At 51.7% G+C, this 13,635-nt stretch overlaps 1 protein-coding gene across 1 annotated transcript in view; it reads right to left on the minus strand.

Annotated features, from left to right (window-relative positions):
- The window catches only part of RPTOR (regulatory associated protein of MTOR complex 1), a 150,654-nt gene that overhangs the window by 31,466 nt on the left and 105,553 nt on the right, over positions 1–13,635 (minus strand). The window contains exons 21-24 of the mRNA XM_082492144.1: positions 10,197–10,315; positions 4,623–4,726; positions 3,273–3,456; positions 1,309–1,419 (exon numbers count right to left, since the gene is read on the minus strand). Coding sequence (XP_082348270.1) covers positions 1,309–1,419; positions 3,273–3,456; positions 4,623–4,726; positions 10,197–10,315 — 518 coding nt within the window. The remainder of the gene's footprint in view (positions 1–1,308; positions 1,420–3,272; positions 3,457–4,622; positions 4,727–10,196; positions 10,316–13,635) is intronic.

Here is a 13,635-nt window from a genome sequence, read left to right on the forward strand (position 1 = left end):
AAGATTTAAATATCGGTGGTTGGATATAAACACTCAATGCCGAGTTGCTCAGGTAATGGCATTCATACAGACAGTGGATTATTATTCACAGAAATTGCAATACCTCCAAGAAATTAAGCTGAAATATCTGTTACAGTTTGTGCTGCTCGACTCCCAAGGTACCTGGAGGTTTGCCTTGTCGTGTTTGCTTATAATAAGGTGAGATTTACTGCTTGCTTTTATTTCATACTTAAAATTGAAACTTGATCTCTGGCCAAAAGATTCTGGGAATTTAACATTTTCTGTTTCCAGTCACTGATGATCTTTCCCCATCTCTTAAGAGCTCTGTTTGTTTTTTCCCGGGAACAGGGCTTCAGCGTATCGCTCACTTCACATGAAGCCGGCTTAGCTGCCAGCACACACTCACTTCTAAAGAGATCTCAAGGGACACTTGTCATTACCACCCTCATTCTTTGCCATAACAGAACTTTTAAAAAAAACAACTTTAAAAAACAACAATGATGCTTCCAAAGTTTCTCCCAGGCGGTCGCACGTAGGCCCAGTCACCACCACTTTCTCCTTTTTAAGTTGAAGGCATCTATGTGGGGTGCCCGGGAGCAGAGCGCAGCTCTGCAGTCACACTCGAGCCCGGGGTCAGCCTGACTTCAGCGCAGGGCGCGTTCTGCTGCCGCTGGGATTACGCGGTCTCCACCCAGGGCAGCAGTCTGCCCCACTTCTCTGCTTGCTTCAGCATCACCACAGCCAGAAAACTCCGCTAGAATTTCAGAAAGAAAAGAGCGCCTCTTTCTGCAGCCTCTCGCAGCCCTTTCTGGAATAAAGGCCCTCCACTCTTCCATTTATTTATATAAGAAGATCAAATTTAACTATAATGCAGTTTTCCATTTACGGACAACCACAACATTTGTAATAAACCAACTCTGCGATGCAACCTGCAACTGTGCAAAACTGGTGGATCTGGACCGACTACTGAGCCTCTCCTCATTTTCAGGCTCTTTCTTGCCCGTGGCCCGTGGGGCGCGGGGCTCCGTTCCGGCTCTTTCCCCCGAACACACCACCGTCCTCTCCGTCACTAACTCTGTGGCTCCCTCTGATGACTTCTTCCCCCTTCCTCTACCAGCACAGCGGTCACGCAGCTCCTGGGGGCAGCATGATGCAAGTAAATCCCTGCCTCTCCCTGCCCGCGCAGAAGGAAAAGGAAGGGGCGAGGAGCGGGGGAAGCCACCAGGGCGCCCGCTCAGGACAGCGGCGCTTTCGAAGAGCTGCAGTGCCGTGACTCAGAAAGCACGCACAGAGATAACGAAGTGTTACCTTCATGACCGGCTGAGCAAAATACTTCGCGCTCCAGTCACAAAACCCCGTCTGCACTGTGGCTGAAATGAAACTTTTGTGTCCCACGGTGTCATCGGCGTCGTCGGTTGTCTGTCCAGAAAGAGAACAGGTGGTTAACCCACACCCTTCCCCTTCCCGCGGGCAAGGGGCACACCAGTCCAGGTTGCCTTCAACACATCACCGGGCAGAAAAAAGCTCAAACACATTGCCAAGGATATGGAATTTTTACATCTAGCTTTAAGATCACTGTCATTACATTAACTCTTTTGAAATGCGCAAATTCCCTCGTCTGCACAGCACAAGATATAATCAAGCTGCTGTATGAATCAGGGCTGAAGCATCAGTGTATCATCAAACTGAAGCCCCAGGATGAGTTTTCTCACCGTCTCCCAAGCATCTGGCACGAGAAACAGCGGAGCAGTGAAGGTGATTCAGGATAAAGCAAATCCGGACAACAGCTTCACATCAAGGGCATACCCAGACTGAGTGTCTGTTACGAGCACAAGGCACCCAAAAGGAAAACGGAAAGACCACTCCATTCAAACAGGTTTTATCTGTTTTTTCAGACATACGACCCCGGCTAGCGCTGCCATGCCATGAGCAGTGACGGCGTTCCTGCGAAGGCTTCGACATTTATTTTTATTTTGTAATCACACAGAAGAATTGACTCTCCGCCACCGGAAGCTTCTGTGAGATCACTCATTAAAGAGAGGCAGAAATGCCAATTTAAGTGAAGAGCAGTTACTTCTCAGCAGTCAGAAGAGCTGGAAGCTGTGCCGTACACTTCTCCTGGGGACTGCGCTGCGCACACCTCACCGCTTCGGACGGCAGCGTCCTTCCCTCTCACAGTGCCAGGAGGGAGAACAGGAGGGTCTACGTCCTCCCTCCATCGCGCTCTCTGCACCAGTACAGGCAGCAGAGCACACTCGCTGCCTCCTCAGCTTCCTCTCACCCACAGAGCCCGCTCCAGGAAAACCCTGGAAATGGGCCGACACAGAGGGAGAGGTGGACACAAAACTACTGCCACACGGCGGAACGCTGACCACAGGTAAGTGTAGTCTCTGACTTCACCTGATGGCCACACACACATCCAGTGAGCTCCGAGCTCCGACTCAACCATATTCACCCACCATGACTCATCTGAAGGTGACATTCAGAGTCCTTTGTGCATACTAAAACCTGACTGACTGCTCTACCTGGCACCACATCACTCCTTCCTGCTTCTGTAAATGGAAAAACGCCCAGCACCTGATGAGTCTTTAGAATGCTAAAGTGTATGCGAAACCCCTGGTGGCTCGCTGGCTCGCAGGCCGACAGGAGGAGTCCCTGCCCGTCCTCTCCCAGCGGCTCCCAGCTCCTCGCTGACCGGCTCTTCCAGCAGGACGACCTGCCACGAGCTCTGGTCTTCCCAGTAACGGTCTGGGCTCACGCTCTCCCTTGTGCATGGTGAAGGGGGGCTGCCACGCGTGGAGCGCGTACGGGCTGCTGGAGCGAAGGAGGATATTCCGGTGCAGAAGCACCTATCAGTCCCTCCAGAGGAACGCCAGGTTGTATGTTAAAGGAAGAGGAATCTCCCCTTTTTCCTCCTCGGCCCCTGCTTTGCCGGGTTTGGAGAAAAGGCATCTGAGGGTCACGGATCTGACTCCGCGTTATCGCTCAGGCAGACAAATGTTTATGACAGAATAAACAATCAACTCTGATTAATCACTTCTTAGTAGCAGCAGAAGTGAATAACGCCCCATCAAAAGCTATAAAACAAAATTTATCCTGAAGAAAAAAAATTAATCAATTTTTATGTTATTAGTTAAGAAGCAGCCAACCTGCAGCTACGAGCAGCTGGAAGCAAACAAGAGATATGTAGAAATAAAATACCATGAACAGAACGTGTAACAAACCCCCGCGGAGCAGGGAAGCGGTCAGATCTGAAAGGAAAGTGTCTTTACCTGTTCTGGCCCTTTGTCAAACATTTTTCTTGTCCTGGGGAACTGGTGGGAGTGGGGAGTATACTGAACCCCCATGTTGCCGACGTTGGCAGGTCTCACGGATGTGATGTCCCGACTGACCGGTTGTTTTGTCACATCGTTTGTCAGGCTGGAGCTGCTCGTGCTAGTGGTTGGCGGTGACCCTCTAAAGATGGAAGAGGGAAAGGCTTTAGGCAGCACTGGGCAGGAGAGTGAACTGCTGAAACGTGTTCCCTGAAACCCGGCACGTCGCAGTGAACTGCGATCCTGACGCATTTTCCACTTTTGCCAACCAACCTGGCTTTCTACAAACCAAAGACAGTTCAACGCTCCCTCTCACGGGAGAAACACAGCACTGCCCCACAAACACAAAGGGCAGAGGACACCACCATCATCACCTGGCCCACCGCCTCCCTCTCGCGTGTGAATTACACTACTTTTACTTTCTTTCTTTTTACTTTCTTTCTTTCTTTTTTTACTTTACACTTCACTGCTGCGCTTCCTCTACAAAAACAAAACAAAGCAAAAGAACACAGTCCCCCCATCCCCTCCAAAGACAAACCCCCAAACTAGAGCGAACCTTGACTGCACCAACTCCAAACTGAGGATAGAAAATTAACATTTTGGGAACCTGCAGGTCCCACAGTCCCGCGGCCACAGGGCACGACAGCGGACCTCAGGCCCACGACCAGCTGCTGCGTTTCAATGGGGAGACTGGAAGTCCCGTCAGCCCACAGAAAAGCATTTTAATTTACATGTAAACTGAGATTTATCTTCTTGCACAGCTACATTATACTATCAGAAAATATTAAAAAACATCCCTGTGCAGTTCTGGGTTCTCCTTTTCAACTGTGAATCCTACCAGTGCCCACTGGTTATGGGGCTGCTAGGGCCACAGCGTGATGCTTTCCCTTGGAGAGCAGGTTTGGGGGAATAATGAAGCTTTTGGATCCTAGCTTTACCCACACCATCATCTCACTTTCGCTACAGTTTGGGTACGGCCTGTTGATCATCAGACAACCCTGCCTTTTGTCAGCTCAACGTGCAGAAAACACAGATCAGACTTCAGTGGGAAGTTTGGCTCCGGCACAGGTCAGCTCTTCAACTCATCGACAGATAATTAGTGGGGCTTGGTACTCTTTGCCCTAAAAAGAAAAACAGGGGAAAACTCCCCACCTTTTCCCAGAGCTTTTGCTTCTGACCACCTTACCGGTGCTAAAACAAGAAGCCACCGAGACTTGGGCCGGGTCCCTCCCTCGGGCGCCGTCAGCCGGGCAGGGAGCGCCCAACCCCACCGCCGCAGGAGCGCCCGAGAGCGGCGCTGGCGCTTACCCGACTTGGTGGATGTGCATGCCCTTGTTGGTGGGGCTGGCGGGGGCGGACTGAGTCAGCGAGGAGGTGTCGAGGATGCGCTGGGGGCGAGCGTTCACCGTTGCCTACAGGAAAAACACAGCAGAGTCCTGAACAGCCGAGACTGCGCAACACCAACCGCGGCGATTGTTACCCCACACAACGGCACACCTGGGGTTAAATGGAGTCAAGCTCTCTGCCAGTGTGTGTGTGTGTGCGCTTAAAAATGTATATGAAAAAAGCCCCTGTGCAGTTCCCAACACATAAGATGATTTCACTACTTTTTTAGTCAGAAAACACTTACCGGGAGGTACCCCTCTGTTCCTTACAGGGAAATGGCTCTGACTAACACATAAACCCCTTCCCCAAACCAGCTCCAGCCCCCGACCCGTACCAGCCCCCCGACCCCCGCAGGCAGCCCGGGGCCTCCCCTCCAGACACCCCAACCGGCGCCAGAGGAGCGCATTTCCCACCACAACCACCGCTCGCGGTGCCCCAGCACCCATTCCAACCCCCACTTCACGTCCCAGTCACAACTCTCCGTGTAAATCCGGCAGCTCCCCGAAACTGCCTCCCGTCACCGCTCCCTCTCCCCTAACGAGCTCCAGAAAAGCCGGGCTCCCGTTAGGGGATGCCCTTTCCGCTGTCAGGAGGAAGGCAGGGGATTTACAGCGTTGGGTTGCTCGGAGCTCTGCGGAACGCAGCCCGTCCCCCCGCAGAAGGGCCGCCCGGGGCTCAGCCACCAGCCAGAAGAGACCCGTTTCCGAAGGAGCCCGAGAAGGTCTCGTCCGTTCTCCCGGGGAAGGCCCCAAACACAAGCCAGGGGAAAGGCAGCAAGAAGCGCGGACAGCCCTCCAGGCTGAGCACGCTGCTCACACCGTGCAAACAAACTCCCAGTTAGAAAGGGAGAAGCCCTCTCCTGCCCACGGACTCCCTTCCTCCTCTTCCCCTTCCTTGGCCTTCCCTAAAATGCTTGACCTTTCTCACATATTGGAATAACTGTTAAAGGCAGCCCCCGACTGGCACAGAAAACCCGGGGGGACAAATCCCACAGGCAGGGCAACCTTCATCCCCCCTCCAACCCTACTGGAGGCGCACCTCGGCCCAGGCGCCCGGCGCGGCTCTCGGCGATGCAGTGGGGTTGGACCCAGCTGAAACCGCGCTGAGCAAGGTACGACCCGCAGGCACCGAGCACAGAGCACGCGAAAAGCGGGAGCTGTGCATGGCCTTCTGCAGCCCAGACGGCTAACGAGCCTTCTATAAGCGAACGCCTTCCCAAGGCAGAGCCAACATCCCTCGTGAAGAACAGCACCTGCCTTTGCGCCCACAGCCCACGCGCGTCTGCCGCAGAGAGGGCTCGGAGGCGGTGAGCCCGGGAGACACCCTGCCCTCTCCTCGCCGGAGCCAAAAGGCCGTCTGAGACGACCTCCGCTTCTCCCTTCCTCACACGACCCAGCGAGGTCTCCACCCCGGGGTCCGAGCAGCCCTCCCGACCGCCGCCTGTGGGGCTCCCGCGGGCCGGAGCGGAGCGAGCGTTCCCCCAGGGCACACCTACGCCGCAGCGACGCACCGGACGGCTCTGGCGGGGAGGGCAAGCGCCATCGCCTGCGGCGAGCCGGGCTGCCCGCGCCAGCCCCCTCCTGTGAGCCAGGCTCAGTTTATGGGGTATTTTCCTGCTTTGCACAGCGGGGCAGGAGGGGTCCCAAAGGCCGCTCGTCTCCCCATGGCTCGGGGATGCAGCGGGGCCTCCGGTGGGAAGGGGTTACTACACAGGGCTGGGACAGACGATCCCGCCGTCAGAATGGAAAGAAAGGAGAAGCAATTATCAACTAGTGACATATTATTATTCATAACTAGTTTTAATTAGCCACAGAAGGCTCAGGTTTAAGATTCTGGCAGTCGGGTCTCTGTCACCTGAAACGGGTCAGGTCACCTCGTTTCCCAGCAGAGGGACAAGGTTGGCTAACGATGGTTGGCTGAAGGTGTACACAGAGAGGTGAGCGTGGCAGACAGCCCTCCTTTTCCAGGGAAAAATAAAAAAGCCATTTCTTTTCTGAAAGCAGCGAGCAGTGCGAGTGCCGCAGTTGAGTGATATGACAGCGTATTTTGCTGGAGGCAGCAGCTCCCCCTTTCCCGGGGATTTGCTCCTCTGCCAGTCAAATCATCTCTTTTCAGGAGGGGAGATGGTAATTCATAATTTTGCAAATTGATTCCAGGTTAAAAAAAGAAGAGCACACTGTCAGAATTACTTGCTTATGCAGAGAAAAGCCTGTACCAAGGAGTGATGGCGTGGAGGAATAACTCCTGGGATAACTCAGCCTCAAGCCTTCCTTTAAAAACAGCTGGATGAAGCAACCGGGGAGGATGCAAACTTTCCTTAATTAATTGTGATTTCAAAAAGTCTTAAAAGGCCAACATCGATTGCTGAGTCCTTTTTGTTTGTTTTGGTGCAGGCAAAAAGCGTGTTTTGGATTTTTTAAAAGATCAGGCTGGGAGTGAGAGTTGTACCATTCCAATCTGCATCATAAATATAAATCACAACACAGCCGCAATCTGTGTGAGAACTCGCAGTGTCTAATCAGCCCATGAAATAAACCGGCGCGTTTCACATGCAGGAAGGATGCCCGTCTGTGCAACCTACTCACCGGCTGCTCAGGAAGACATCGCCCCAGTTAAAGACCACCGGAGTTCTCCGGTAGACAAAGATCTATATTCATGGTGCCATTAAAAATCCCGCATAAGACTGGTCTCATTTGAAAACAAAAATTCTGCTTTTAATGCACACAGCGCCTCGCAAATGACTGTTTCACAAATGCAGACTCTCAGACTGGACTTTTGCCCGGTCACAAAACTCACAGTACTGGTCCCGTGTTTTCCCGCAGGGCAGTAGGAAGTGTAGCAATACCGACTCTTCTACCGCCCTCCGACCACACCGCTCTCGGCGCGTTGTCTGATCGCCCCTCAGGGCAACCGGCTCGCACCGCTAACGCCCGCTGCTCCCAGAGAGGATTAAAAGTCATAAAGACTTAAAGCCCAGAGCTTGGCAACGTTTTGAGGCTAAATATTTAGGTCACCACAAAGGAAGGTGCAGTTCACCGGCACCATCCAGCGGGACAAGCCCACGGCTAATTTCGGCTGAGAAGCCCAACGCCAGCGGGCGCCGCCACGCAGCTCCCACGTTCCCTTCCGCTGTCAATGCAGGAAAACTTCAGATGCCCAAGTTCCTAAATGGAACCTCTCGTTCCCTGAATTTTGTATGAATTACAACAAAAGGGTTGAACGCCTAAATATTCAAGTGCTTTAATTCACCTGGAGCAGTATTTTTGTTTAAGCGAGAAAATCAACTTTTGGTTTTATTCAACGATAAAATGCAAACAACAAAATGGAGGACGCGCTGTTTGCACACCCTGGGGAGGGCCAGCGGGCAGCATCCCGGCTGCTCCCTTTTACATCCAACACAGCTTCGTTAGCACCGAGGCAAGATCTCAGGATACAGTTAGCAAAAATTTAATTGTTACTAATTTGCATTACCCATCAGACAGCTCCTATAACCTGCCCGAGCTCGCAGCGGCAGAGACGGGAGTCAGGCTGGGAGCCCTGGCAGCGCTGCTCGCAGCGGGAGCTTTGGCCATAATGAAATGAGTAGAGGCCAGACCATAACCCAGGACCTGAAGCCTTAACTTCCATTTTTGTGGGCCGCTAATAGGATATTTTATTTTTTTTAAGCAAAAAAAGCCTTTTCAGAGGCTGCCTAAGCCAGGTGGTACTGGCAGAAGCAGAGCCCACAGCATCACCAAGTGCACGGCCGTCAGCCCACTCCACACGCAGCCGCCCACACTGCCGGACAAATCGCACACTTAAGTACTTTCCTTACGGATCTTATGGCTGAGACAAAGAAGAACAAATAAGTTTTCTCCACTGAAGCGTCCCCAGATAAAAAACTTTGTAAAGAGGAATACTTCCTTTATTATTTTGCAAAACCGCTTGGACAGGCGCTGCCGGGGAGAGGGCAGCTGCGCGAGCGGCAGAGCGCGAGACGCACGACTCCCATCGCTCCAGCTTTGGGACCCCATTCAGCACCAAGACATTTGAGTCCAAAATTGTCAGGATCAACGCAGAATTTACCAAACCAGCCACAACATTAACTACAGATATCACAACCTAACATAACAATTCCTGCTGGCTAAGCAGACCCACGGCGCTCTACTGAAGACATCCGCAGGGCACAGCAGCCGCTTTATTAATATTTATACGCCGCTTTCCACCAGCAAGGGAGTAAGTCCTGAAAAAATGTTTAAGACAGGAAAAGCAGATCCGGTTCCTCTTTATATCCCTTTCAATCCCATAGTAGGAGCGACATTTCATTTTGGAAAGAGCCTTCCAAAATACAGAACCGAAATAGTTTCATGCATCTGGAGCGGAGAAGGGGAAAATTTTTCCCCTTTTCCTTTTCTTATTCACCTGAGTTTGGCGTCTCCAGCCTGACAGTAACTTGTTGTGCTCCCGAATCACCAGGGAAGGGCTGACCTCATCGCCCCCACTGTCAAAATAATCCTCTGTCCCAAACCCCAGACTTCACCACTCACTGACGCGTATACTTAAAAACATAAGAGAGTTCAAATAATAACAACTATTTTCTCAATAGGAAATCAGATTTAAGAGCAAGAAATCTCTAAGGCATTAAAATGGTCGTGCACAACGCTGGCATCTCTTACTGCAACTTCAGCTCGGAAGCCTACGTCTGAAGGTTTAGGCCTGTTCCCTGGAAATGCTCAGTAAGAGACGTCACCTTGCACTGCGATGGCTCATGGGCTGGATGCTACAGCAGCTAGGAAGCGGGTGGGAAGGACGGCGTTCCGACAGCTTTCCGACAGCCCGCCTGGGGCGGGGAGGGGGGAAGGCAGTTGGTGAGAAGATGTTCTGGGGTGGCCTGGTGCTTCGTTTCGGGTGGGAGGTGAGGGTGCTTCTACAGCTCCCCAGGCTGGCAATTCTGAATCGGCAGCGATGGCAGCCTCCAGGGACATCTTGTCACCCTCGGAGGATGAAATGTGATGAGGATGGTGGCTTAGGCGGATCAGGCCCGGGCTGAGGAGGTGAGAGTGGCGGGGGTGTCTGCATGCTGACTCACATGTACTAGTTCACCTGGGTTGGAGAGCCGTTGAGGCTTCAGTCTGCAGGCCAGTCCCACTTGCATAATCTAAATCGGTTTGCAAACGGATAATTTCATGAAGTATATTTAAGGTTTCTCCCAGGGACCGATGTAGATAAGTAGACTTCTAAACAAGACCTACTGTCTAAGGTCTGTACCTAATTTATACCCTAAAACAATCCCAGGCCCTCCCCCGTTTGTGTATTTTACCTGCTCGGGACTTCAGGAGTGTTTATCACTTTGAAAGGTTAAAAGCTCCTTCTGCAACAGACCCAGACTGAACTACGGCCGCTGACCAGAGCCCTCCACGGGACCCGCTCAGCTCAGTCTGCCTACGCTCTGCCTCAGCACGGCACGAATCAACACACACGCGCCTCGCGGACGCACGGGCGGACAGAAGGACGTACCTTGTAGGCGATGCTGTTGAGAACTTTCATAGCCAAGTCGGAGACGTCAGGATAGGGGTCAGCAGCGAGGTGAAGGAGTACTCTCCAAATCTGGGTGTAAACGCTGTTGAAACTCACACCTACAACAAAGAACAAAACAAAAAACAAAGCCCCACAGCACGTGACAATCCATCAACTCAAACTCTTTGATCTTATGTGAGAAAATTCATTAGACCTCCAAACATCACAGTGACATCTAAGAAAACATCAAGAGAAGAGCTCAAAAACTCCCTACATGGGCATTTTGTCTCCGTTCCATCTGTCTCTGTGAACTCTGCAAGGGCTTGCAAAACAGAAGTGGGAGAAAGCAAAATAAATTACAGACCACCTAAATCAGCTTCGGTCAAGCTGCCGGTTTTCTACTCCTGAAACAAATCATCAGGAACGGCCAAATGGACAATGTCTTTGGGTCTCCTGAGTTAAAATACTAAACAGTATAAAACCACAGTTACTGGCTTATATTTTCATGGTTATTTTTATTGCTGTTTTAAGCACTAATACTCAGCTTGAATGTTCAGGGTTTTATACATCCTGCAAGTTTACTAAATATCTAAATGTTAAAAATGAAGCTTTGGGACGTGCACCCTTGCGAAGCACTAAGTCCAACTCCGTCTTTCCTATTGACATTTGTATCAATTCCTCAATTGCCAATTAGTTATTTAATGAGAATATCTGCCGTTTGGTATTTCAGCAGAAGGGACTGACAGATTCAAAGTACAAATCAAATTAATAAGCAGTTGCAACAACTGACAAAATTCTGCGAACATTTTATTTTGCTGCTTTTAGGCGAATCTTTAATTTGTTATTCTTTCTTCTAACCCTCACAACGTCTAAGAGTTGTAACACCGTCGTTCGGGAGTTGAGCCATTTGGACAACATTAAAGCGGTTGCACTAACAAAAAAGGAACTAAAATAAGAATTTCAGATGAGTCACAATCAATGGTAAATGACAGATCAAGCTGTTACCGCGTTTCCTTTCGTGTTTCTGGGAGGCATCTAAATATAAAGCGTTGAGCCAGGAAGAAAGGGCTCCTCGGTCAACGAGCAGCTCCTCACCTCGCGTAGCTGCTAAACCTGATGCGCAAACCAACAGAAAATAGACTTGGCCAGTCCAGTTTTGTTAACTTTGGCTGAAGAAGGCAGGGAGCGCACCGTAGTAAGCTTCCAGAGGGCGCACGCTTCACGCGCTGTCTGCCGTAGCCAAGGGAATCGTCCTTCTGCCAGAAACATTCCCCAGCGCGCGACAAAGCGCTCTGCAAAGGCAATAACCTCACTCCATCCTCCCACCCGACCTGCACAGGGAAGGGTCTCTCGCTCAGCCGATGGCCCAGGGATTTTCCAAGTGGCGCCTACTTACAGAGTCGCAGGCAGAAACCTCACAAAATTTTGTGGCAGCACCACCGGGACAGCGCTGCCCGTCTGCTGGGGGCTACGTACGCCCTACAGCTAATGCCAACCTCTCCGAAGGACGCAGGACACGGGGCCTGACAGAGACACAGCAATGCTAAACCCACCCAGGAAAACCGAACAAGCTGATAACCTGAGAGGGCAGTAACAACTGCCATGATACGGCGGAGTCAAAGGGCGCTGATCTGTCCCGTTCGGTTTGCACCAGCTGAGGACAGAGCCCAAAGCGCGCGACACCACGGAACGCGTGAGGATGGCGTGTATGAGCTGAGCAGAACTGAACGGCGCGGGACACAAGCTCAGGGGTTGGCTTTGGTCACAACAGGCAAAAGCCATTGTCTTCTTCAGAAGCTCTCGTATCCGCGTTTAAACAAAGAAAATGTCAATACGCAATAAAGTAAGTCTCTGCTTGGGGGAGGCTCAGGCCTCCCAAGGGCAAAGGATGGCGATAGGATGGCTGTCTGTCCTCTCCAGGCTGCCGCCCATTCAGGTTTTATTTTTGCAATTGCCACGTTCATCCTGGAAGCATCTATTACCAGGGAAAGAAAAGGAGGAGGGGGAAGGAGAAAGAGCAGGAGAGGCAGAGAGACGACGTGCTGCGAGCTGTGAGGGGAAAAAGAGCCGCAGCCCGTGAAGCGGCCGGGCAGGAATGTCATCTGGGGTCTGCACAGAGCTCTGCCTCCCACGGCTGTGCCGCACACGGACCGATGGGAAATCTGAACGGCTTGACTTCTTTTAAAGCCCTTGAAAGACAGTAAAAGGAAAGGGAGAGAAAGGGAGAGCGAGAGAGTACCCATCGCATTTTCTAGCGTCTCTGATAACCACCGCGCTCATGACGCAATCGCGAAGAAAAAACCCAACAACATTTTTTATACATGTAAGCGTCAGGAAAAAAACCACATTTGAAACACAACTGCACCAGCGCAATTCCTCATTCACTCGCAGCCTTTGAAAAGAACAGAGGGAATTTCTACAAAGGCATCTCGGGCGCAGCGCTGGCAGGACCGGTCCTTTCTTCCGCCGTCCCCCCGCCCCTGCGAGCGCCGTTCTCTGCGCTGACTCAGTCGAGTGACACAGCTGACACCGCTCCTTGTAAAAACCTCAGCGCCGAGGCAGTGGGACAATGGCAGGCAGCAGAGGTGGCAGGAGGAACAGCAGCTTGATTTCATGTAATGGACTAAAACGCAAAAAAATCTCCATGAGATGCAAACAAAGAGCCGAGCAAAGGGGGACGGGGTGTTAATCTAAGCAGACAGCTCTGTAATTAGTCAGCCTGATTCAAAGGCAGTTAAATGGACCTTGCAGTATAGATTTACGTTTACAAAATGATGCCTCTCCACTAAGAATGTCAAAAATAAATTACCTGCCTTTACTGACGACTTTGATTTTCTTTGCATACGCACAACTCTTAGCTCGATTTAACAGCAAGCACCGCGCCGGGGCGCTGAGGGAGGGACCCGGCTGAGCTCCTGCCCCCGGGTCACCGAGTACACGGAGGGGACAACCACGGTGGATGCCAAACTGAGTGCTAACGTTTTTATTTACTCTTTTGGATTTGGCAGGCTTTGACAGGGTTTCTTTCCAGTTCCCTGTAAACATCACTGCAGTGGTTCTAAGCCCGGACCTCCAGAAGCTCTCCGTGAGCGACACAGAAGGTTCTGCGAGAGCTACTTGGACGAAGAGAACATCTGAAATCCCAATTGCTCTCTGAACTCTACTTCGACAACCGCGGAGAGCAGCCTCCTCCCTACTGGGACAGCAAATCAGCGCTTCTTGCACAGACCTGGCAGTCTGCAAGCTGGTCTCTTTGCACGGGGCTGGGCGAAGGGGCTCCTGCCCACTCCAGCCCCCGACGGCGACTCCAATGGCAAAGCACGAGCTTTTTCACTTTGCAACAGAAACCAGAAGCGGCTCATTAGGAGAAAGTACGTTCCCTCAGAGCAGGTACTGGCCCTGGACCAGGGCTGTCATGGCCAACGTGAAAGCAGCCCAC

This window comes from Vanellus vanellus, assembly GCF_965231255.1.
Source record: "Vanellus vanellus genome assembly, chromosome: 17".
NCBI lineage: Eukaryota > Metazoa > Chordata > Aves > Charadriiformes > Charadriidae > Vanellus > Vanellus vanellus.